Source organism: Chanodichthys erythropterus, chromosome 3, assembly GCF_024489055.1.
Source record: "Chanodichthys erythropterus isolate Z2021 chromosome 3, ASM2448905v1, whole genome shotgun sequence".
NCBI lineage: Eukaryota > Metazoa > Chordata > Actinopteri > Cypriniformes > Xenocyprididae > Chanodichthys > Chanodichthys erythropterus.
In genome coordinates, this window is record NC_090223.1 from 4,728,249 (window position 1) to 4,753,371 (window position 25,123).

The following is a 25,123-nucleotide window of genomic DNA, read 5'->3' on the forward strand; positions in this document are numbered from 1 at the left end:
ATGAGAGACACAACAGTCCTCAATCAGCATAATGACGATCCCCTCGCATCTGATTCAGAGCATTAGCATACTGTAATGATGATGAAGGCCATTGTCCCACATTTAATTCACATGAATACTTTTAAAGTGATAACAGCTGTGCTAGGACAGTCAAGAGCTCAACCCATATTTCATGTCAGTAGTTCCTGTTTTCACCTCATTTATTATGCTGATGTCTTCAGATCTGCTGTAAATTGACACTTAAAACTCATTTCATTGCTGTCAACAGACTGATGGGATTTGATGACTACAGATATGTAGGTTTATTTCTGTGTTTATGTTAATATGTAAGTGAAGCTCCTCCCAAAGCAGTCACATAATCAGTGAAGCTCCTCCCACAGCAGTTCCCCCATAAATGGGAAGAGCTGAAATCTGTTTTATTAAAGTTTATTAAAGAGGACAGTGAGAACATGAGTGATCCAGAACCCTGCAGAATGAAACACACTGAAGATACTGAAGAACAAAGAGGTTGGTGTTTATTCGTCATTCATTCATGATAGTACTTCAGGTACTTTAACTTCAGCAATAATTTGGAAGAAAAAGTCCAGTGTGACCGGCCCTTAATAATTACGAAGTTTGGTATCAGCATTGTGGCACTGTTGTATATATTTTTTAATGTTTTTACATGAGATAAGTGTGTCAGGCCAGTGTGTGTGAGGGCTTCCAGCGGGCTGAACCTGATAAAAGCAGCCGTTTGCCTTTTTTGCTGTTTTATTTTAAATATTTACAACCCAAACATTGATGTTTTACCACATTTCACAATAAAAAGTGATAGATTTATCATCATTATTTAATTTGTGTGGATTGCACATTAATCATACAGAAATAAAGTTGTATTTACTGTTATTTCACAAAAGAAAGAATCATGTAGGTCTACTTATTCAGTCGTGTCTGTTTATTTGTAGGCTAATACAGGACAGCATAAAACACAGGTTTTTTTACGAAAGCATTTAAGGATATATATGTAGCCTATATATACAGTAGTCTCATAAGTTTTCATCACATTTCATTAGAAAGAATAATCATTGCTATATTTTTCCACCAAATTATCCGATCTGAGGAGCTTTGAGCGCCATCTCCAGTCCCAATTAATATATTGTTATAATTTCAGCCAGAGCAACAGGAGATGAAAAAAAAAAAAATCTCCCAAATGAAAAACTGAAGTTAGCCTATTTGCGGAGATATGGATTGCAAACAGAAGTTATTTCACACACATATGCTGCTATCTGAAAGTGAGATTATTTAAATGTCTTTAATGCTAATTTTAGCTGGTAGCTCTGTATGAAATGATCTGTGGCGCTGATTCTCTCCAAATTCTGATAAACTTCTGATAAAGTTTGTTCATAAGCACTCCTCTAGCCCAAGTTTGCCCACTTTGACCCAAGGTATTCTGCGGGCTGAGAAACTCTGGCCGTTGGCCCTGAGGAAGCCCTGACGATGCTCGATCAAGCCCCAAAAGTGACAGTGTAAACACTGCTATTTTTAATAGTTCTTTTGACAGAAACATGACATTTGGGCCTACAATGTTTTAAAAGTAATAACTGGATGATCAATGTACCTCATTTGTGGAGATTTTTAGGGACATGCATAATTAATTTATAAAAATTTATCAAAATTATGGGAATAATTTAGGGCTCACTTTGTCCTTTCACTTCATATTTCTCTATTTGAGTTTTGATGTTCTGAAAATGAAATTAACCTGTTCCCTTCCATTTCAGACCTGATGGAAGTGAAGGAGGAGAGTGAAGAACTGAGTGAAGTGGAGGAGAAACATCATGACAAACCTGAAGAAAAACCTTTGAGTCACTCAAAGACTAAAAAGACATTTTTAAAGAAAAGAAGAGGCAAGAAATCTACAACCTGCACTCAGTGTGGAAAGAGTTTCACAACTAAACAAAGTCTTGAGCGTCACATGAGAGTTCACACTGGAGAGAAGCCGTTCACATGTGACCCGTGTGGGACGAGTTTCACACAAAAATTACATCTTAAGAGACACATGTTGATCCACACTGGAGAGAAGCCATTCACTTGTGTTCAATGTGGAAAGAGTTTCACAAACAAACATAGTCTTGATATTCACATGAGAGTTCATACTGGAGAAAAGCCATTCACATGTGATCAGTGTGGAAAAAGTTTCACACATTCATCATACCTTAAGATTCACATGAGGATCCATACTGGAGAGAAGCCATTCACATGTAATCAGTGTGGAAAAAGTTTCACACACAAACAAAGTCTTGAGCTTCACATAAGGATCCACACTGGGGAGAAGCCGTACACATGTGATCAGTGTGAAAAGAAATTCTCAAGCAAACAAAGTCTTGAGATTCACATGAGAGTTCATACCGGAGAGAAGCCGTTCACATGTGATCAGTGCGGCAAAATATTTCTTAGGGCATCAGATCTGAAGAGACACCTGAGAGTTCATACGAAGGAGAAGCCACATTCATGTTCTGTGTGTGGAAAGAGTTTTTCACAGCTGTGTAATTTACATAAACATGAGAAAACACACACTGGTGTGAGAGAGTATGTGTGCTTTGAGTGTGAGAAGACTTTTACTACAGCTGACCATTTAAAACTGCACCAGAGAATTCACACTGGAGAAAAACCTTACAAGTGTTCACACTGTGACAAGAGATTCATTCGGTCAGCAAATCTGAAAACACATGAGATGATCCACACTGGAGAAAAACCTTACAAGTGTTCACAGTGTGATAAGAGATTCAGTCGGTTAGAAAATCTGAAAACACATCAGATGATCCACACTGGAGAAAAACCTTACAAGTGTTCACAGTGTGACAAGAGATTCAGTCGATCAACAAATCTGAAAAGACATGAGATGATCCACAGCAGAGAGAAGCTGCACACGTGTGATCAGTGTGGAACGTTTTTCACTATTAAAAGTTCACACTGGGAAGAAGCGGATCAGTGAAATCACATCTGCTTTCTCGTTCTGAAGAAACACCATTTAACTGTGATAAGTGCGGTGAACATTGAGCAACTGTCACGAACGGCAGAGAAGTTCCCTTGATCGGCCACCGGAGGTCTCACTCCCCGAGCTGAGTGTGTGATTACTGCCACACGCACTCCTTGGCTGCGTTCCACTCCAGTTTTAGACATGCACTCGCGAACTTCCCTAAGCACTTCCCCTCGGGGGAATCCCTGCCGCCATTTTGAAGTGCGTTCCACTTCGTGAAGTGGACGAGGGAAGTTTATATGGACGTCAACAATTATGACGTCACCGCTTATCGTGTTTAATTTACCCCACCACAAACAACTCTATGATATAATTATTTTTTTAAACATTTAAAACACACATATATGCATATAGAATGCTGTATTAAACAATTTTGTAAGGGGACAAAATAAATAATAAATCAGCTCCATTGTGGATTCTAAGTGATCGAGGGCTTAGGACGTTCCAGTTCAGCCCATTGAATAGGTTCCACCAGTAGTGGGCACTCGTGCAACGTAAGCAATGATGTACATCCGAGTCAACGAGACTGAGGGAAGTTAGCGAGGGAAGGGCCTTTAAAAAACGAACTGGAACGCAGCCCTTGTGAAGTATTGTTTGCCCTGCAACAATTTCTGAGCATTATTTCCTGTTTTCTGTCTGCCCGTGTATCGACCTTGTTTGGATTACTGACCTTTGGATTGTTTGTCGCCTGCCTGTACTGTGAGCTTGCTGTTTGCTAATAAACCACTTATGGATCCCAATCAACCTGAGTCTGCGTCACAGCAACAGTCCTGAAGAAACACCTGAAGATTAACACAAAGGAGAAGATTAATTCGTAATATTACAGCAGAAAAGACACAGTGCTATATGTTGTCAGAATAACCAATGATCATCTGCTGGGAGTTGACTCTGGGCTCTTAACCATACTTGTCCTTATTGACTTGAGCGCTGCCTTTGATACTGTCTCACACAAGATCCTTCTTGACAGGTTAGCTTCTATTGGGATTACTGGCACTCCTCTATCTTGGTTTAGATTGTATCTTTCTGGAAGCACTCAGTGTATTCAATTAAAAAGTTCAAGAACATCTAGTCACCACTGGTGTTCCCCAGAGTTCTGTTTTGGGCCCGCTTCTTTTCATTATTTATATGCTCCCTCTTGGTTATATTTTTTGTTGTTATGTGGATGACACCCAATTTTACCTGTCTGCCAAACCCACTGGTTCTTTTACTCCACCATCTTTGTCCAGCTGTTTAGCTGAAATTAAAGATTGGGTTAGACCCTGACCCTAACCCTTCCTTACATGTTAAAAGTTGGGGTATTATCATGGATAGCACACTATCCTTTGAGACTCAAATTAATAATATCACGCAGACTGCATACTTCCACTTGTGTAATATTAACTTTCTCTCAACCAATAACACAGCAGTTCTTATTCCTGCACTAGTCACTTCAAGTATAGACTACTGTAATGCTCTTCTCACTGGTGTTCCCTCTAAATTGCTACAAAAGCTTCAGTTGGTTCAGAATTCTGCAGCTTGTGTTCTTTCTAGAACACCTTCTACTGAGCACATTTCTCCAGTTCTTTAGCAATTGCACTGGCTTCCAGTAAAGTATTGAGTTGAATTCAAGATCTTGCTACTTACTTACAAGGCACTTCATAATCTTGCACCCCAATACCTTAAGCCTAGTGCACACTGTGCGATCTATAAAAGTCCTTTACGATGGTTGCTTGTCAGACTGTACGAACATGATCCTCATGTCACACTGTGGGATCTCAGCTGTCATTTATGTCAGACTGTACGACAGTCAAGACGCGATAAAAATGGACGCACACATGATAAGTTGTCCGAAGTTTCACATCATCAACCCATAAACGTTCAGTGACGGTGAGCTGCATTACATGTGGGACACAAATGGTGGCTAGCAAAGACATCTCTATCGTTAATTTTGATCACAGCTTGTCTTGAAAAACAAGTCACACTGGAGGATTGTGCGCAAATCTTCTGACACTGCCAGAATTTCGTCAGAGGTAAAATTTCATCATAACGGTCATTAACCTGCTGTCTGAGAACATGTCAAACTAGCGATCAAAGATTACAGATTTTAGGCTAGGATTATAGGAATCTTTTAGGATTTGCAAAATTTGTCTCAGACAACCAAATCATGGCCAAAATCGCACAGTGTGAACTAGCCTTTACTCAACTGCTTCCCTCAGCACATGTTTGTCAGATCGCACAACAGTACTTTCAGTATTATCACAGTGATGTATGTCCGCCCCCTAGAGCTCCAATGTAATTTTATTACCTATTAAAATATAGTTGTTGTTTTTTTGTTGTTGTTGTTGTTTTTAAACTGAGGAACAAGTTGAAATTACTTGTCACAGATGTTTACAGAGCTTAAACCAAGAATGTTCTTATCTGATTTTTATGTCATATCAGAAGCTGAATGTATCATACCTCAGCTCCAGCCCACGTGTAATGGTTACTGAAAAACCTGAAGCATCTGCATTCAAAGTGAGCCCATCCTTTCTTACACTCTGTTAAATTGAAGTTTTGTTTATTTATTTATTTGACCATTAATGACCTTTCATTTAATTAAATTAATAATTTTCATTTAAAGGTACCCTATGTAACTTTTGGCCATTTACCAGTTAAAAAACAAAAAGGCATGCAACAATGTTTAATTTGTGCTCTGTTAGAGAGCTACATATGGCAGTCACCACTTCCTCACCACTAGAGTAATAAAAACGTCTAGGTTACTATTGTAACCCCCGTTCCCAGAAGGAGGGAACGGAGACGTTACGTCGATACTGACGTAATGGGGTCTCACCTGGGAGCCCAATCACCTCCAAGGATACAAAACAAGCCAATGGGAATTGGCCAGTGAGATTTACATGCGGGACCACACCCCCGGCATCCGGGTATAAATAGGGCCAGCATACTCACCTTCATTCGTATTTTTGCTGAGGAGCCGAGATAGGTATCTGGCTGCTCAGCGGTGACTCAGAGCTATTGCAAGGGAACGTAACATCTCCGTTCCCTCCTTCTGGGAACGGGGGTTACAATAGTAACCTAGACGTTCCCATTCAGTCAGTCACGTTCGACGTTACGTCGATACTGACGTAATGGGGTCCCGTGGAAAGCGCCATAGCAACTGAACCACGTTACGAGTGTTAGGGAGGCAGATGCTGGCAGGCCGTAGCGTGCCAAATGCAAGTGCGGCCCATACTCGCAACCCTCCAGCGCCCAGAGTAAGCCCAGGAATGTCTTCCATACCAGTGGGATGGAGAGGACAGGGCATTACAGTGGAGAGGTCGAAGCTGCTGTTCCTTACCTACGGGGAAGAGTGCTTCGGAACTCAATTCCCACGTTTTTCAGCCATGACCAAAACGCCAGGAAAGCGTTCCCCGAGGAGGGGAAAGCTACGGAGACTACACCCTGCCCGAAGGGAGGTAATGTGTGGAAGACACATATGGACTGGTCTGAGAACAGTAACGCATATGGAAGATCTCTGATGTAGGTCCTACCTTCTGGGAGGAACATACTAGCAATCAGAGATAGGGCAAAGCGAAGCCGCCCAGGGAAAGACACGGGTTTACCATCAGGGAAACCGTACCGTGGACAAACACATGGGATTACCCGTGGGGAATCACAGCATATGGGCATCTAGCCCAGTACAAGGGCAGACCAATCGGGCATGTACATGAGTACTGGACCTAGCGCTGGATGCCTCCGCCACGTCTGGCCGCCGCAGGATGCAGGAGGAACTCCACAGGGTGCGCCGATATGGGGAACTGAACAGAGGAGCGGGAAAAGTGCTTGCATTCCCTCTCACGAGGGAAATGGCACAGCAAGCGAACACCCACGGCTATCTACGAGTAGACAGCACACGGGTGGACACCAGTTCCACTCGAAGATTGTAATATCTCGCGAATGTATTTGGTGTCGCCCAGCCTGCAGCTCTGCAAATGTCTGCAACAGAGGCGCCGTGCGCCAACGCCCAGGAAGAAGCAACACCCCGAGTGGAGTGAGCTCACAACCCGAGGGGGCACGGCTCGCCTTGGGACTGGTACGCCAAGGCGATGGCATCCACTATCCAGTGGGCCAACCTCTGTTTGGAGACAGCCTTTCAGAGTAGTCCGGCCCGAATTCCAGGCACGAATCGCTGACCGAGAATGCCTGCAGGTCCCCAACCCTCTTGAAGGAGGCGAGCGCGGTCTGTCTTGAGAGACAGATGTTTCAGCTCAGCTGACTCAAGGGGCTCGAAGGGAGCTCTCCGTAGGCCCAAGAGGGCAACAGAGAGGTCCCAGGAGGGAATGAGGTGAGGCCTAGGGGGATTTAACCTCCTGGCGCCTCGGAGAAACCTGATGATCAGGTTGTGCTTTCCTAGTGACTTGCCATCGAGCAAATCGTGATGCGCTGCAATGGCGGCCACATAGGCCTTCAGGGTGGAAGGGGACAGCCTCCGTTCCAAACCCTCTTGAAGGAAGGAAAGCACAACACCGACCGGGCATTTCCGGGGGTCCTCCCGGCGGGAAGAACACCACTCAATGAACAGACTCCACTTCATGGCATAGGCACGCCTCGTAGAGGGGGCTCTAGCCGAAGTGATGGTGTCAACTACCACGGACGGTAGGCCACTTAAGTCTGCCGCGTCCCGTCCAGGAACCACACGTGGAGGTTCCACAGATCGGGACGTGGGTGCCATATGGTGCCCTGCCCCTGAGAAAGGAGGTCCTTCCTCAGGGGGATGCGCCAGGGATGGGCTGTCACGAGGAGCATGAGTTCTGGGAACCAGGTCTGGTTGGGCCAGTATGGCGCAACTAACAAGACCTGCTCCTCGTCCTCCCTGACCTTGCACAGTGTCTGTGCAAGGAGGCTCACTGGGGGAAACGCATACTTGCGTAGGCCCCGGGGCCAGCTGTGTGCCAGTGCATCTGTGCCGAGGGTCCCCTCGGTCAGGGAATAAAACAACTGGCAAGGGGCGGATTCCCGAGAAGCGAACAGGTCCACCTGTGCTTCCCCGAATCGGCTCCATATCAGCTGGACCGCCTGGGGGTGGAGTCTCCACTCCCCCGGGAGCGTGAGCTGTTGTGAGAGCGCGTCGGCCGCACGATTGAGCTCGCCCGGGATGTAGGAGGCGCGCAGCGACCTGAGTCGGCGCTGACTCCACAGGAGGAGATGGCGGGCGAGTTGCGACATGCGATGGGAGCGTAGACCACCCTGGTGGTTGATGTACGCAACAGTCGATGTGTTGTCCGTCCGGACCAGTACATGCTTGCCCTGCAGCAGCAGTCGAAACCGGCGCAGCGCAAGGAGTACTGCCATCAACTCGAGGCAGTTGATGTGCCAGTGGCGATGGGGTCCTGTCCAAGAGCCCGACACCGACTGGCCACTGCATATGGCACCCCAGCCGGTGGTGGAGGCATCTGTTGTGACAACAACATGCCTGGACACTTGTACTAGGGGCACACCGGCCCGTAGAAAAGCAAGGTCCGACCACGGGCTGAATGTGTGGCGACAACTCGGTGTGATGACCACACGGAGTGAGCCACGGTGCCATGCCCACCTCGGGACTCGATCGTGAAGCGGTCTCATATGAAGCAATCCGAGCGGCGTGACCGCGGCTGCGGATGCCATATGCCCCAGGAGCATCTGAAATTGTTTCAGTGGGACCGCTGTTTTCCGCGAGAACGAATTCAGGCAGTCCAGCACCGACTGTGCACGCTCGTTGGTCCAGCTCCACACCAAGAAAAGAGATGGGAGGTAGTTGAGGATGCGAACGCCCACTTCATGAGCGGGGCAAGGGCCCCCTCCGCGACTTTGGTAAAGACGCGAGGAGACAGGGACAGCCCGAAGGGTAGGACCTTGTACTGATATGCCCGCCCCTCGAACGCAAACCGTAGGAACAGTCTGTGTCGAGACATGAAAGTACGCGTCCTTCAGGTCGATTGCTGCAAACCAATCCTGGGTGCGAACGCACATGAGAATGCGTTACAGCGTGAGCATCTTGAACAGGAGCTTGTTAAGGGCCCGATTCAAGACGCGCAGATCCAAGATTGGCCGTAACCCCCCGCCTTTCTTGGGTACTATGAAGTATGGGCTGTAAAACCCGGACTTCATCTCGGCTGGAGGAACAGGCTCTATTGCGTCCTTCGCCAAAAGAACCGCAATCTCCGCCCGCAGGACAGGGGCGTTGGAACCCGTCACCGAAGTGAACAGAACGCTGCTGAACCTGGGGGGACTCCTGGCAAACTGAATCGCGTAGCCGAGTCTGACTGTCCGAATGAGCCAACGGGACGGGTTGGGAAGGCGTAGCCACGCCCCCAAGCACTGTACAAGTGGAACCATCCGGGCAGCAGAAGTACCCACGGGGGGGCAGCATGGAGCACTGAGGCCCAACTCGGGAGGCAGTGCGTCCCGAAGTCGAGGCTGTGAGTGGGGTCCATTCACATGGCTCCGAGTGGGCAGGGTGGCGTGGGAAGGCAGTGCGTTCCCGGGGCGCCAAGACCCTGCCCGTGGCGAAGGAAGGAGTGGCTGAGAGAGAGGGAGCGGAAGCTCGCTCACCCTCAACACAGACCTTCTTATATGACCCAGAGGTTTCATAAATTGCTCTTTTATTGAAACAGAAATAAAATGGAACACAGGATTCTCCCCCGGGCCCTCTCCCGGGGGAAGGAGCGGTGCGGTCACCGTCTCCTGTAGAGCAGCTCCCGAAACATCTGGGTCTCCCATCTCAGGGCCGCTTCTTGGCCTTCTTCTTCTTGGAAGGAGGCTTGGCGGACTGGGTGGGGGGCGTGGCCTTCCTGCGGGTGGCTCGAGGAGGATGGGAGGGTTCCGATCTCGCAGGAGCCTGAGCCGCAGGAGGACGCCCTCGGCGAGGAGCATACGGAGGCGCGGCCCGTAGCGGATTGGTGGTGCCGGGGCAGGATGTGCTTTATGGCCTCCGTCTGCTTTTGCACTGCCGAGAACTGCTAAGCGAAGTCCTCGACAGTGTCGCCGAAGAGGCCAACCTGGGAGATGGGGGCGTCGAGAAAGCGAACTTTGTCAATGTCCTTCATCTCAACCAGGTACAGCCAAAGATGCCGTTCCTGGACCACCAGGGTGGACATCGTCTGACCCAGGGTGCGCGCCGTGACTTTCGCCACCCGGAGGGCGAGGTCGGTCACCGTGCACAGCTCTTGCAGCAACCCTGGCTCAGAACTACCCTCGTGCAACTCTTTCAGAGCTTTCGCCTGATGGACCTGCAAGATGGCCATGGCGTGCAGGGCAGAAGCCGCCTGTCCAGCGGCAGAGTAAACCTTGGCCGCGAAAGCGGCCGTGGTCTTACCTGCCTTGGACGGGAGACGCGGACGATTCCGCCAGGTAGCCGCGGACTGCGGGCACAAGTGCACCGCAATCGCACGCTCCACCTGCGGAATGTCCACATAGCCCTTGGCGGCTCCACCATCGAGGGTAGTGAGAGTGGAGGAGGCAGAAGACCGTAGTCTGGCCGTGTGAGGTGCCATCCACGTCTTCTGGAGCTCCTCATGCACCTCCGGGAAGAACGGCACTGGGGCGGGACACGGCTGAGAGCTGCGCCCCGAACCCAGAAACCAGTCATCCAACCGCGAGCGCTTGGGACACGGTGGAGGGTTCCACACGAGGCCGATGCCCGCGGCGGCCCGGGCAAGCATGGCTGTTAGCTCAGAGTCCGCCTCCGACTGAGCAACCATCCCAGAGGGCGGAAGCTCGGAGTCGTCGTCGTTCTCTGAACCGTTCAGCCCACCTCCCGATGCAGCGATTGACATCTGATCCTCCTCCGGAGTGCCGAAAGTGACGCGGGGCACCCCCGTGGAGGGCAGCTCGACGGCACATGGTGTTGTGGAGGAGTGGGAGGTTCATGGGGACGGACCCAACGAAGTGGCTCCCACTGTGGTCCTCAGATCTCCCAGAGCACTAACCGGACCGGCGGCCGCTACAGCCGCCGGTGCTGGGTTAAAGAAGGAGAGTCGCGATCTCAACACCAACATGGACATGCCCTCGCAGTGAGTTTCCGGGTTGAACGACATGTTTCCTGGAAATGGGGATTTTCTCTTGTTTGGTCAGTGTGTCAAAATGGCCACTCAGCAGCGACATGTATATAAACCACGCAGTATTAAAGAGACAGCTTGCACAATGGGTCCAAGTAAAGTCGTTTACAAATGTGTCTGCTGCAGCTCGGTATATGCAACAGTTGAAGATATTAGAAGACATGTTTGTCGTAAGAGTTTTATAGTAAAATATCAATATCAACTCTTCAAAAAGAACACAAAGAATGGCCTTCTCAGCTGCCATAGTTGTGACTCTTGCGTCATCAGAACAGGGTGTTCAACACACCACCGTTTCCGTTTAAAAACTGAATACAGTGAAATGAAGCAACTGATGCTGGTAGATCACATGACAGTAAGAATGTGGCAGATGTGTAGTAATTCAGTGTAGTACCTCAGACAGTCCATGTTTTTGGACATAATAAATGTGTTTGAATTTTAAAAACACAAATTCACCGTGTGTGACCCTCTCAATGGGGAAACTTCTAAAGATGACAGCAAATATCATTTTTTTCTGTTTGCCTTTGTTCTAATAGCAAAATAAAAATCTGTTATAGCATTTCTATGACTTTCCAAAAGAGGAAAAAAATATGGAGAGATTGATTACAGAAGAGAGAAAGATGTCAAATTCACTGTCACTTTGTTTTCACTGGCAGCAGTTCTAATAAAATCCTAAAGCATTTTTAGCAGATTCAAACACACAATCTCTCACTCGCTTGTTCCTCTCTGTGGTTTATGACGTCAGATCTGCATCTCTCAGCTGTCAGTCAGAGGAAATGCAGTGTGAACTGAGGTTGTGTGTCAGAGCACTAGATATCAGCTATATAAACATCAGCGTTTAATTAAATTTCCTGTCTTTGCTGTTTACTTAAATAAGGAGCAGGCTGATTGAAACTCTTACCAACCGCAATTCAAATGCATTCAGTTTTATTCTTACCTCTTGTGTCTAGGACCCTTTTGAGTGAACGGGTGAAGATTGTAGATAGGAGATGCTGTGTGTGGTCCCTGTGAGGTCGAGGTGGAAGGCATGTTTCTTTGCCGGACAAGCAGGAACTTGGCCTGTGAGGTTTACCGCGTTAAGTCTACCATGATTAAATAGCGAACGGATTTATTCATCGTTAGAAGCGTATTGAGTCCGGTTTCCAGTATTTTGGCCCGTACTCGCATTCGCCAGCATGTTTATTAATTCGTTATTACTTAAAATTGTTGCTACTAGATTTCGCGCAGACTCGTTCATAGTTCAACATCTGAACAATCACAAATGAAAAACATGGTGCTTTTATGATGTCAGTTATCAGTTTTCATTGAATATAAGTTTCATTCCATATATTCTGACTTTCATTCCATATATATATATATATATATATATAGAGAGAGAGAGAGAGAGAGAGAGAGAGAGAATATTTTAGAATTAATAATAAATAATATATGTGTATTCAAAACAAAGAGTTTAAAGATGGTTTATTACAGAATAAACACAAAACAAACAGCTGTCCAATAATAGGCCAATTAATTATGCATGTGTGTTTGTAAAGTACTATTTAGGTATTTATTGAAATGTATTTAAAGGGGTGGTTCAATGCAATTTCACTTTTTTAACTTTAGTTAGTGTGTAATGTTGCTGCTTGAGCATAAACAGTATCTGCAAAGTTACAGCGCTCAAAGTTCAATGCTGTTATGGAGGTTTAATGCCTACAAAAATGACCGGTTTGGACTACAACGGGTTGGTGACATCATAAACCCTGCAAAAAACAAAGCAACAAAGTGGGCAAGGCCACGTGGCACAGCATCTGCATAACTGTTACTTCTCCAAAAGACGTCTATGGAGTGGTATCATATAAACCAGGAAGTCAAACGAGCCGTTCATATGACAGTGGAAACAGAGGTGTAGAATAAAGGTAAAATATATTAAAAAAACAGCATTAAAAAAAAAAAAAACGAAGCATTAAGACATGTTAAACTGTGCCCCAAAAACACAATCAAGCCTAGAAAAAAATACTGAACCACCCCTTTAATTTTTATCAGCAGTTCAAGAAATGATTGCAATGTTAAATTTGGATATAACAAAGTGTGTGATGTTTCTAGGGCAGTATATTGGGTAAAATACTCTTCTCACAAATCCATCTATAAGCATTATCACATAAAGCATAATGCCACCATGTGTAATAACTTAGAGCACAGTACTGTCCTATACATCCATTCGGCTCTCCATATACACAGGACCTGAAAATACAGATCAGAGTTAGAAACGATACTGACTGTGAGAATCATTAGATAATAATCAGATCGGTGATTTCTCACTCAGAGTTTGGTGTGCTGCCATCAACCCATTTCCATCTGCCCTCCACTTTATTCAGACCAATCCAGACTTGTACATAACCAGAAATCCTGTTCACAAACTCCTAAAAATATTAAACAACAGTACATTTAATATCATAAAGTGACAACAGACATATGACCAATACTCTCACTCACTTGTTGCGTTGTGTTGTTGATGATGATCAGGTCTGCTCCTCTGTCTCTACAGTATCTTCTGCTCTCATTCCAGCTCTTCATCTCAGAGGAAATGAAGTAAAGACTGGACTGATAGTAAATCCATCCATCTACAGTATAAACACAATAAGCTCTTTATTTCAGTCTTCTCTAAACTACAAGTTACAGCGTGTCTATTTACACCAATGTCTGGTTGACAAAATTAAAACTCATTTAGTAAGTGAGATAGTTGATGTGGAATAACAGTGGAATCAACTTCTGATGTGATCGAACCAAGTTTGAATCCACCTTTCCTGTTCCCATAATTCTCCCTATTCAGACTGCACACAGTATCAACTTGAAGAGTTATTTTTAAAAGAAAAAAGTCCCTAACATTTATTTAACAAACCCTATTTGGAGCAGCTATTTGAAATTACTATTTAATGCATTTCACACTTAGTGCAAATATCCAACAAGCTGTTGTATGATCACATGTAGCAGTTTTCCAAATTAGATCAGTCAGGTTGTTCATTTGGGTTTATAACTTGACACATCTTTGAGTTTAATTTATATTTCTTTTAAATTAGGTCACTTATCCCCAACACAACAGCACCTTTACATGCAACTATATGGCAAATTTATATTTTACACTTTAAATGTTTTTAGATTAGGGTTTGTAGAAGCTTTTCATGTGCTCCATATTATGTGTACCAGAATTACACTTGCTTATGAATACTAACCAGATCATATTCCTTCTATAAAATGACCAGAGAAACTCACCCATTTTACCAAGACTCCTCTGAAGATCACTTTTCTCCTGTTTTAGCTGGTCTCTCTCATCAGTGAGGTTGTCATTCTTGGATATGAGCCGCTGTCTCTCTCCAGTGAACATGACACACAGCACTATGACTGCGGTCAGCAGAAGAACACACAGGAGCATCAAACACACTGCAGCTGCTCTGGAGCTTCTGATCTTCACACCTTCAGCTCCTGAAGATCAACAAACACCCTGTTATACTCTTTATTCACTTCACAGAGTAACTGAAATCGTGAAAACTGAGTAAATGCTTGTATCTTTAAGTCATTATTGATCCCATTTTGCTGTTATGTAAATGTGTACCAGTACCTGTGAGTTCAGATGACTGGATTCTCATTGCGTTACAGTCCGTGGTCTCTTTCTCAAATTTACTGCTTGTAGCATGTTTATTTTCATAGATGTTATCAGTTGCTTTTCTCATCATCATTTCCATTTACACTGTTTCGGTGTTGTCACGATGTCAACTCTCCTGCGTTGTGTTCCTCATCTGTTTGTGTGGCCAGTATTCATGTATTCAGAAAGGAACTGTTTTTGAGGAAAGTCTCAAATATTATTTATGCACAAAGGAACTTTAAAACTCACAGAAAATATTTGTTTCAACAGTGTGCATTGTGTTCATTTAAATGAAGTTCAAATGCATGTATTATCACACAATCAATATCTGTAGGAAGTCTTCAGGTACTTGTTCATTTTTCATTTTCAATGTGGCTGGTTTGTAATTTTGTAATGTTCAGGTTGTTATTGGTAAAAGTCCATACAGCAGATCTGGTTATGTTTGATTGTTTTATTAGTGGAAAAATGTATGCTCTTTTATACTGTTGTGGCAGGACACAGAGGGATTGAAGATTAACAAATAGCGACTACGCCACCCTGGACTTTTACCAGGGACAACCCTAAAAAAATATCCTTTTTAAGGCAACACAGGTTAGCTCACAGGGAATAAGCAGGAGACGTGGATATAAAAAAAATGAATATAAGTTTTATTAAGGATAAAAGACTTTACAAAAGCACAAACACAGCAAAAACAATCACTAAACCAATTAAGGAGAATGAAAAAAAAATAGAAATATAAAATTGGTTTAAACCACATGCAATCAGGGCGACCTGAATAATCAGGGATGTCTGGGTTTCAGGGTGCAGGAGCTGAGGCGTGACAACAGGGAATAAAGGGGCATAACAAGGCCTTCACAGCAAAATCACTGCTCCCTTACACCTGTGCGTAAACACACTCACAAACACACACACGGCACCATGCAACACAGCACTCGTGAAGGACCGCCACCAGAAATCCACCCCTGCCTTTCAGCTCCTGTAACAAACAGAATTAGGTTATACCCTAAACCCAAAATGAGTACAATAGCACTGGCATAAACAGTCACTCCATAAAGACAATACAAATGAAAATAAATTGTCCCTTCAAACAGTAATCCACAAATTAGCTAATAGATACTGAAGTTATAATACCAAGTAAATATAAAGTAGAAAAATAACAAATCAATTACAAACAAAAATAGGAAAGGGAGTAGAAATTCACATTAACCAAGATTTCACAATCAATCACTAATATAAACACAACAAAAGGAAAACACTCATATCCTTAAACAATAAACCAATACAAAAAGGAAAAACAAAAACATAACATTTGTTTACACGATAATTCAAATGATCCAGCCAACGTGCGCACGCACGCACGCACACACACACACACACACACAAAAAAAACAAATTAAACCAAACAATGCAAAACAACAAAGTCACACAAAGCAAGAACGAAACAACGTAATACAAACAGAAAGCAAACCAAAAAAACAAAAGCAAGAGCAGAGTAAAAGCAGCAGCATCCCCGTACGATAGTCCCACGCAGCCCAACGACACGGAGCTAAACGTCCATGAACATGCAACCAGTCTGTGCTTAACGCATCTGCAATAAAGTTACCATTTTAACAATCGACGGAATGAATAGCTGTTAATAAAAACATTCTGTTTGAATACAAAAGGCGCTCCAACTTATAAGTTAAAAACATACCTTATGAGTGTAACCTCCGGAGAACAAACAATCAGGCAGACAATGCATGCTGAGAAGCTGAGGGCTCGTCCAGTCTATCTAAAGACAATATGCACGTTGGGGAGATAAACCCGTGTTTGTTCTGTGAAGCGATCACTCGCACTGGCCGTACTTGAATCAGTCTCACCCAAACCTCAGACTATACACAAACAAAAGATGCCGCTACAATACAAGTGAATTCTTAAATGCACATCACAAACACTTCCACATACCTGCAGAGGGGCAACGTCAACCTAATGCCAGAGACAGGATTAACCAACGTGCCGTTCTGAAAATCAGCCAACATTAGCTACAATTTACCACTAACAACACAGTCAACATCACGCAACATACCTGAATACTGACTAACGGGACCGGAAGAAAGGGGCGGTGACTCGTGACGCCATTTCATCTAACCAGCCAGTTTAAATACACTTCTGCTGCCTGCTGATAGGGGAGCCAATGAGAAGACCAACCAATCACCTGCAAGCAGAAATCCACTAGACCTGCCACACTGTGAAAATTATCCAATAATTTTCAAAAGGACAGATCTTTTGGGCCAATTCTGTTACTACTAGTACTATGTCTTGGCATCCCTAGCACAGTTAGCTACCATCAACTTCAAAAGAGTGCATTTACATATATTATTGCACAGCTAGCTGTGGATTATCCTGGTTATACCATGGTCATTAGCCAGCATTGACAATATAAAGCTATTGTTTGCAGCGCAGTATTTGAAGGGGGGAAAATACAGTTATTTTATTCAATTATGAATTGTTAGATCTATCATTCTGTCCACTCAGCCTGGGCTCATTGTTAATATCATTACATAATCATTTCAATACATAACATTTTCGTAACAATATTTGGATAGAAGCTGAAATGTGTAACGACTCGTCACTCTTGCAGGAATCCATTTGCATGCTTTTATTAGATAAGATCGTGGTCATACGGGCAGGGTCAAACAGGAGCAGACAGGTACTATGGGGACAGGCAGAATCGTGGTCAGATAACAGGCAGTAGGTCAGGACAGGCAGATATCACTCACAGGTCAAGGTAACAGGCAAGAGTCAGAGGCAGGTAGCAAAGGATCAATAACGGGCAGTCAGACAGGATAAATAATGCTCAGAAATGTTCACCACGGCAAAACAAGACTTCGCGGTGTGTTGGTGTGAATGGCAGTCCTTTATAGCCTGGGTAATGCGGTTCAGCTGCAGGTGCAATCAGTCCAAGGTACGGGCTTATGGGAAATGTAGTGCGAGTGTGTGAATGTGTCAGTATTCAGGTGATGGCTCCCTCCGATGGCCAGAGGAGGGAACCACAGAGTTTGTCTCTGTGACAGTCAGAGCACTAGATATCAGTTATTTAAACATCACGTTTATTTAAATTTCCTGTCTTTTCTGTTTACTTAAATAAGGAGCAGACTGATTGAAACTCTTACCAACCTCAAATGCATTGAGTTCTCTTCTTACCTCTTCTGTCTAGGACCCTTTCGAGTGAACGGGTGAAGATTGTAGATAGGAAATGCTGTGTGTGGTCCCTGTGATGTCGAGGTGGAAGGCATGTTTCTTTCTGTTGCCGGACAAGCAGGAACTTGGCCTGTGAGGTTTACCGCGTTAAGTCTACTGCGATTAAATAGCGAATGGATTTCTTCATCGTTAGAAGCATATTGAGTCCGGTTTCCAGTATTTTGGCCCGTACTCACATTCGCCAGCTTGTTTATTAATTCGTTATTACTTAAAATTGTTGCTACTAGATTTCGTGCTGACACACTCATAGTTCAACATCTGAACAATCACAAATGAAAAACATGAGATGGTGCTTTGATGATGTCAGTTATCAGTTTTCACTGAATATAAGTTTCATTCCATATATTCAGACTTTCATTCAATATATTCAGATTCCCATATATATATATATATATATATATATATATATATATATAATATAGAGAGAGAGAGAATATTTTATAATATATGTGTATTCAAAACAAAGAGTTTAAAGATAGTTTATTACAGAATTAACACAAAACAAACAGCTGTCCAATAATAGGCCAATTAATTATGCATGTGTGTTTGTAAAGTACTATTCAGGTATTTATATAAATATATTTAAATTTCATCAGCAGTTTAAGAAATTATTGTAATGTTACATTTGGATTTTAAAAAGCCAATGTATCTAGGGCAGCACATTGGGTAAAATACTCTTCTCACAGATCCATCTATAAACATCATCACATAAATCATAATACCAGAGTGAGCAATAACTAAAAATACAGTTCTGTCCATCTGGAGACACCCAGGACCTGAAAATAAAGATCAGAGTTAAATGCTGCTTTCTGTGTGAAACGATACTGAATGTGAGAATCATTAGATAATAATCAGATCGGTGATTTCTCACTCAGAGTTTGGTGCGCTGCCATCAACCCATTTCCATCTGTTGTCCACTTCACTCAGACCAATCCAGACTCCAGTATTACCAGAAATATTACCAGAAATCCTGTTAACAAACTCCTAAAAAATATTAAACAACCACACATTTAATATCATAAAGTTACAGCAGACAGATGATCAGCTCACAAACTCTCTCACACTCACTAATTCTGTTGTGTTGTTGATGATGATCAGGTCTGCTCCTCTGTCTCTACAGTATCTTCTGCTCTCATTCCAGCTCCTCAGCCCAGAGGAAATGAAGTAAAGACTGGACTGATAGTAAATCCATCCATCTACAGTATAAACACAACCAGCTCTTTATTTCAGTCTTCTCTAAACTACAAGTTACAGCGTGTCTATTTACACCAATGTCTGGTTGACGAAATGAAAACTCATTTAGTAAGTGAGATAGTTGATGTGGAATAACAGTGGAATCAACTTCTGATGTGATCGAACCAAGTTTGAAATCAACCTTTTCCGCTCCAATTATTCTCCCTATTCTGACTGCACACAGTATCATCTCAAAGAGGTGTTTTTAAATGAAATAAAGTCCCTAACGTTTATTTAACAAACCCATGTGGTTGGTGAATCGACTATGACATGTGCAGCTCATATTGTGACCACTTAAAAAGTCTCTTTCTGGACCTTCGAGGATATCTTTACCGGTCAGATAGACTTAGTGCAAAGAATTTTTTTTTTTCCCCCACTATTTGAAATTACTATGTGCTTAGTGCAAATATCCAACAAGCTGTTGTATGATCACATGTAGCAGTTTTCCAAATTAGATCAGTCAGGTTGTTCATTTGGGTTTATAACTTGACACATCTTTGAGGTTAAATTATATTTCTTTTAAATTAGGTCACTTAACCCCAACACAACAGCACCTTTACATGCAGCTATATGGCAAATTTACATTTTACACTTAGATTAGGGTTTGTAGAAGCTTTTCATGTGCTCCATATTATGTGTACCAGAATTACACTTGCTTATGAATACTAACCAGATCATATTCCTGCTATAAAATGACCAGAGAAACTCACCCATTTTACCAAGACTCCTCTGAAGATCACTTTTCTCCTGTTTTAGCTGGTCATTCTCATCAGTGAGGTTGTCAATCTTGGATATGAGCTGCTGTCTCTCTCCAGTGAACATGACACACAGCACTATGACTGCGGTCAGCAGAAGAACACACAGGAGCATCAAACACACTGCAGCTGCTCTGGAGCTTCTGATCTTCACACCTTCAGCTCCTGGAGATCAACAAACACCCTGTTATACTCTTCATTCACTTCACAGAGTAACTGAAATCGTGAAAACTGAGTAAATGCTTGTATCTTTAAGTCATTATTGATCCCATTTTTGCTGTTGTGTTGTGTGATGAAATGTGTATCAGTACCTGTGAGTTCAGATGACTGGATTCTCATTGCGTTACAATCCGTGGTCTCTTTTTTAAATTTACCGCTTGTAACATCATAATTTTCATAGATGTCATCAGTTGATATTCCCGTCATCATTTCCATTTACACTTTTGGAGAGTTTCGGTGTTGTTAAGATGTCAACTCTCCTGCGTTGTGTTCCTCATCTGTTTGTGTGGCCAGTATTTATGCATAAAGGAACTGTTTTTGAGGAAAGTCTCAAATATTATTTATGCATAAAGGAACTTTACAACTCACAGAAAATATTTGTTTCAACAATGTGGATTGTGTTCATTTAAATGAGGTTCAGATGTATGTATTATCACACAATCACTCAGTATCTGTAGGAAGTCTTCAGGGGCTTGTTCATTTTCAATGTGGCTGGTGTTGGGAAACATTTTGAAATGTTCAGGTTGTTATTGGTACATTAAAAGTCCATACAGCGGATCTGGTTATGTTTGATGGTTTTATCAGTGGAAAAAATGTATGCTCTTTTATACTGTTCAAATTATTCAATGATTTTCAAAAGGACAGATCTTTTGGGCCAAATCTGTTACTACTAGTACTATGTCTTTTGGCATCCCTAGCACATTTAGCTATCCATCAACTTCAAAAGAGTGCTTTTACATATATTATTGCACAGCTAGCTGTTGATTTTGATGATTTAACAATTTTAGACAATTCTTCCTCTCCTAAAGAAGTAAATGAATTGAATTTTTCCTCAGGGACACTACAATACACTATCTGATGCGATACTGTAGTAGACGGTTGCATGGTTATAATTTTCTCTCTAATATTATCATCTTGCAAGTTTGAAGTTCATAAAGTTGTTACTGCTGTGCTCTTTGAAAACATCAGAAGTTGAAGCTTTATTTCTTGTTAATTAAGCCACTGTATCAAATAAATACCTAGGGTTGTTTTTATTTTCTTCTAAGAGATTTGAAAAATAGGCAGATCTAGCAGTTGTTAAGGCCTTTCTGTACTCAATCACTCTCTCTCTCTCCACGAAATGCGAAAAACCTCTAGTTTTGTTTTCTTCCAGCTGCGCTCCATTTTTCTGGCTGCTCTCTTAAGGGCCCGAGTGTGCTCATTGTTAAGGAGTTCTCAAAGCACAAGTCTGGAGCGGGGAAGAAGTGAACCTGAATATAAGTCAAACACTTCCTCCTGTGGCCCAGACTCATTTGCTGTTTTTTCATTTCTTATATATTGTGTATGAGTGAGTGAACTCAGTATTACAACTTAGGTGTGCTCTTTAACAGAGAGAGAATTGACGTTGTTTAATATTCTTTGATTTTGTTTGTTTTACGTTGCCTATGTTTGCTGACATCTTATGTTCTTTTTTCTTTAAGGGAATGTAGGGGGAGGGTGCCATTTTTTTTGTTTGTACTTCTATCTTTTTCTCTTGGTTATGGCCAGGGAGGGAGAGAGGGAAGATTTATGCATTTTATTTGTGCGTTATCTTTGTCCAGGTAAGTTAGAAAATTATTGGGTTAGTTAGTTTGGGTTTTGTTTGTTATGTTGGCCTAGCCCTCCCCTGAAGTTTTGTTCCCAATCCCTTTGTTAACATTCGGAGATTCTTTCAATAAAAAAAAAAACTAATTTGAATTGGTGTTTGTGTTGATTCTGGGACGGGAGGTTGGATTGCCCTGGTTCTCTCTCCAAGACTTTTTTTTTCTTTAGTTATTTTTTACTTATTTTCTTATTTTGTTACTAGCTCCCCACCCCTAGATGGGCAGTTATGTAACAATGGACAAGGATTTTTTTTTTTTTTGGTTTCACAGCAGCTCTAGGAAAAAGTTATTATCCAGCTAAAGTAAGTAGTAAAAAATGTTAATTATTAACTTTGGGGCTGCTTAAATGACACCGTTTTAACTGAAAACAGAAGACTTTTAATGCACTCTTTCCATTCATTTATGTGTTTAGTTTATAGGTATGTGCATTTGAATGTGTATGTGTGCAGACGCTTAGTCTTTCTTCACAAAGTGACATCACCAAATAAATTATAGATACATATTGTAACAACTCTAAGTTACCTTTAAATGTTGTTTTTTTCTGTGCCATTAGGGGGCGCTAACCATTTTTAGATGGGTATTTAGACAGGTACTATACCTGAGGACTGAGGAAGTAGGCAAGCATTTGGATGGAGGAAGCAATGGCTTCCTTGTGCTGTTCAAGCTTTCTTCCTGAGGTCCTATGATTGAGGAATTGTTTCCTTTTGGTCAAGAAGTAAGTAGGGTTGGTTTTTCATGAATTGTATATTTTGGTGATTTGAATTTAATGTGTAATTGTATGGTGTATGTATTGATCACTGAGACAATCAAACATGCTAATTGTGAATGTGTTTTTTGTTTAGATGGACCTTTATTTTTATGCTTTCTTTCTTATGAAGAAAGTAGGTGAAAAGGTTTGTTTCCACTGCCCGCTTGGTTGGTCGTTGGATTTATGAACACTTTGGGGCGATTTAAACAAACACAAGATTCAGTTTAGCATCAAGTTTGATTTGCTTCTGTCAACTTTGGAATATTCCTAATTGAACATTGTTTTCTAAAAGAGTTGACTTTTGCATGGACATTGCGATTTCAACAATTACCAAACATCGTTGGCTTCATTACCATTACCATTCTTATTTCTGGTCCATACTACCTACCATTGAACATGTCTTGAACATTTCTTCATTATTTTTTTTATTTATTTTTTTTGCTTCAAATGCTGTGTTTGATAAACTAAAGAAGGTCAATATATCAGTACCTAGTTTTAAGCTTTCTGACCTCACTCTATGTAACTTAAACTCAAATAAGGGAAGTGGTTATAATATTATAATAATAATTCACTCAGTTCTTCACTCTCCTCCTTCACTTCCATCAGGTCTGAAAGAAAGAAAAAAACTTTCACTAATATATCCACTAATTTCATTTTCAGTCAATCAAAATAATTCAAATAGAGAAATATGGAGTGAATATAGATAAAAAGAACACCAGAAACACAAGAATTGTATATTTTTACATTTTGGAATGATTATTACGCCACAGAGTATGACATCATATCACAACCCTTTCAGTGTCTGTAGAAATTTCACACGCTCAAAGTCTAGAGTAACCATGACTTTAACTAGTTTTAAATGAACATTTTTTATTAGCTTTATCAGTGTCCTACATCACTAAACCTTGTAACTTCTGGTGTCATTTTCCTCATTTTTCAAAAACAGAGGATTTCTTAAACTGTGAAAAAGTAAAATATATTTAAAAAATATCCATCAAGATTTATAATGGTTGTGAATTAATGCATTCTGAAGCGAACTGATGCATTTGTGTATGACAAATATCCTAGAATGGTTTGAGGGTGAGTAAATCATGAGATAATTTTCATTTTTGCGCATACTATCCCTTTAAGTAAACAGTGTTTGACAGCACCAGCTTTTCTCTGTCCGAGTCAAGCAATAAATCTGATGCAACCTGTTAACAGATCAAATATTCACACATCTCTGTGATCTCCCAGATGAAGGTTAGATTTAAAGTAACTAGTTTGTGAATGACTCATAATTGTATCCTAATTTAGTTACTTGGTGTTTGGTAATGAAGGGCCTACTTTGCATCAGCAACACTGACTCACTGTCAAACAAGTCATTCATAAGAAGACAACTGATGGCATCATAGCAACTATTTTTCAACCAATTAATAATTTGATTGTTAATCATAAATATAGGGGACTGCTGCTCTGTATAATAGTTTTCAAGAACATTATGTAAATTGGTAAACTATTTAGCCTAGGCTACTAAAACAAACACCAAGATTTTAGAAATTTAGCCAAAAATCAATTTTCATCAATTTTCTGTTCTGATCTCAGTAAGTCTGGGCAAACTACAAAAATACAAACACTAAAAAGTATTTTGATACAAAATATGAAGCCATTTTCATCAGCCCTATCAAATACAAATGACAAAATACTATTTTATATTTGAAATATGTATTTGAAATACATGTATCATAAATACTGCACATCACTGAATATTGTTTTTTTAAAGCCAGTTGAAATAGCGCTGACTTAATCAACAACACTAACGTGCTAATCAGGAGAAACATTGAGCCGATCCAGTTAGAATACTTCAACCAACAATTCACCAACATTTATCATTGATTTACTGTGGTAACACTAACTGTAACCGTGGTATATTGTCAGAAATGTAGGTTAATATCTTATTTTATTTAATTTTTAATGTAGACTTGTATTAAATGCCAATAATGCCATATTACAGACTATTTCTGTCATAAACTTGCAGTTTTGTGCATTAGTATTTATATTAAATGTGTTTATAGACTAAATATCTTAAAGCCTTTCTAGATATAGAAACAATATTTTTACCTTTTACCATGTAGTGAGGTACCATGTGTGGTTTAACCTGCGGTGATCTAATTAGAGTACTTTTAATTTAAATAAGAATGAGTTCTAACTCAGTAATAATATTTAAATTTCACCCTTTAAAAACAAGGTTAAGTTTTATAGATATAGTTTGTGTATTAAATTTGCATCTGTGCCCTATCTCAACCTACTCTACTGTCAGCTCAAGCTTTTGACAAATCTGTTATGTTTTCAAGAAACAAAACATGTAGGCCTAAAGAAGAAAAAAATAAAAAATAAATAAATAATAATAATAATAATAATATATATATATATATATATATATGGAAAAGGAACCGGCCCCCAGATGTGTCCACGACATCGAATCTGACTTCGGTAAAGTTGGTTTTATATTTGCACATTTGGACTTCTGATAAATTCAGACTTTCCAATAAATGTGCAATAAATTAATGTTTGCGAATTTTAAGCAGCGACATGATATTGACAACCAACGATTGTCAACTTACAACATTTTTCACAGTCG

The 25,123-nt window shown here is 41.7% G+C and overlaps 1 protein-coding gene across 1 annotated transcript in view; it reads left to right on the top strand.

Moving 5' to 3' along the window:
• Nucleotides 1-367: 367 nt before the first annotated feature.
• The window catches only part of LOC137015101 (zinc finger protein 271-like), a 448,677-nt gene continuing 423,921 nt past the window's right edge, over nt 368-25,123 (top strand). The window contains exons 1-2 of the mRNA XM_067379804.1: nt 368-507; nt 1,758-2,888. Coding sequence (XP_067235905.1) covers nt 450-507; nt 1,758-2,888 — 1,189 coding nt within the window. The 5' untranslated portion in view covers nt 368-449. The remainder of the gene's footprint in view (nt 508-1,757; nt 2,889-25,123) is intronic.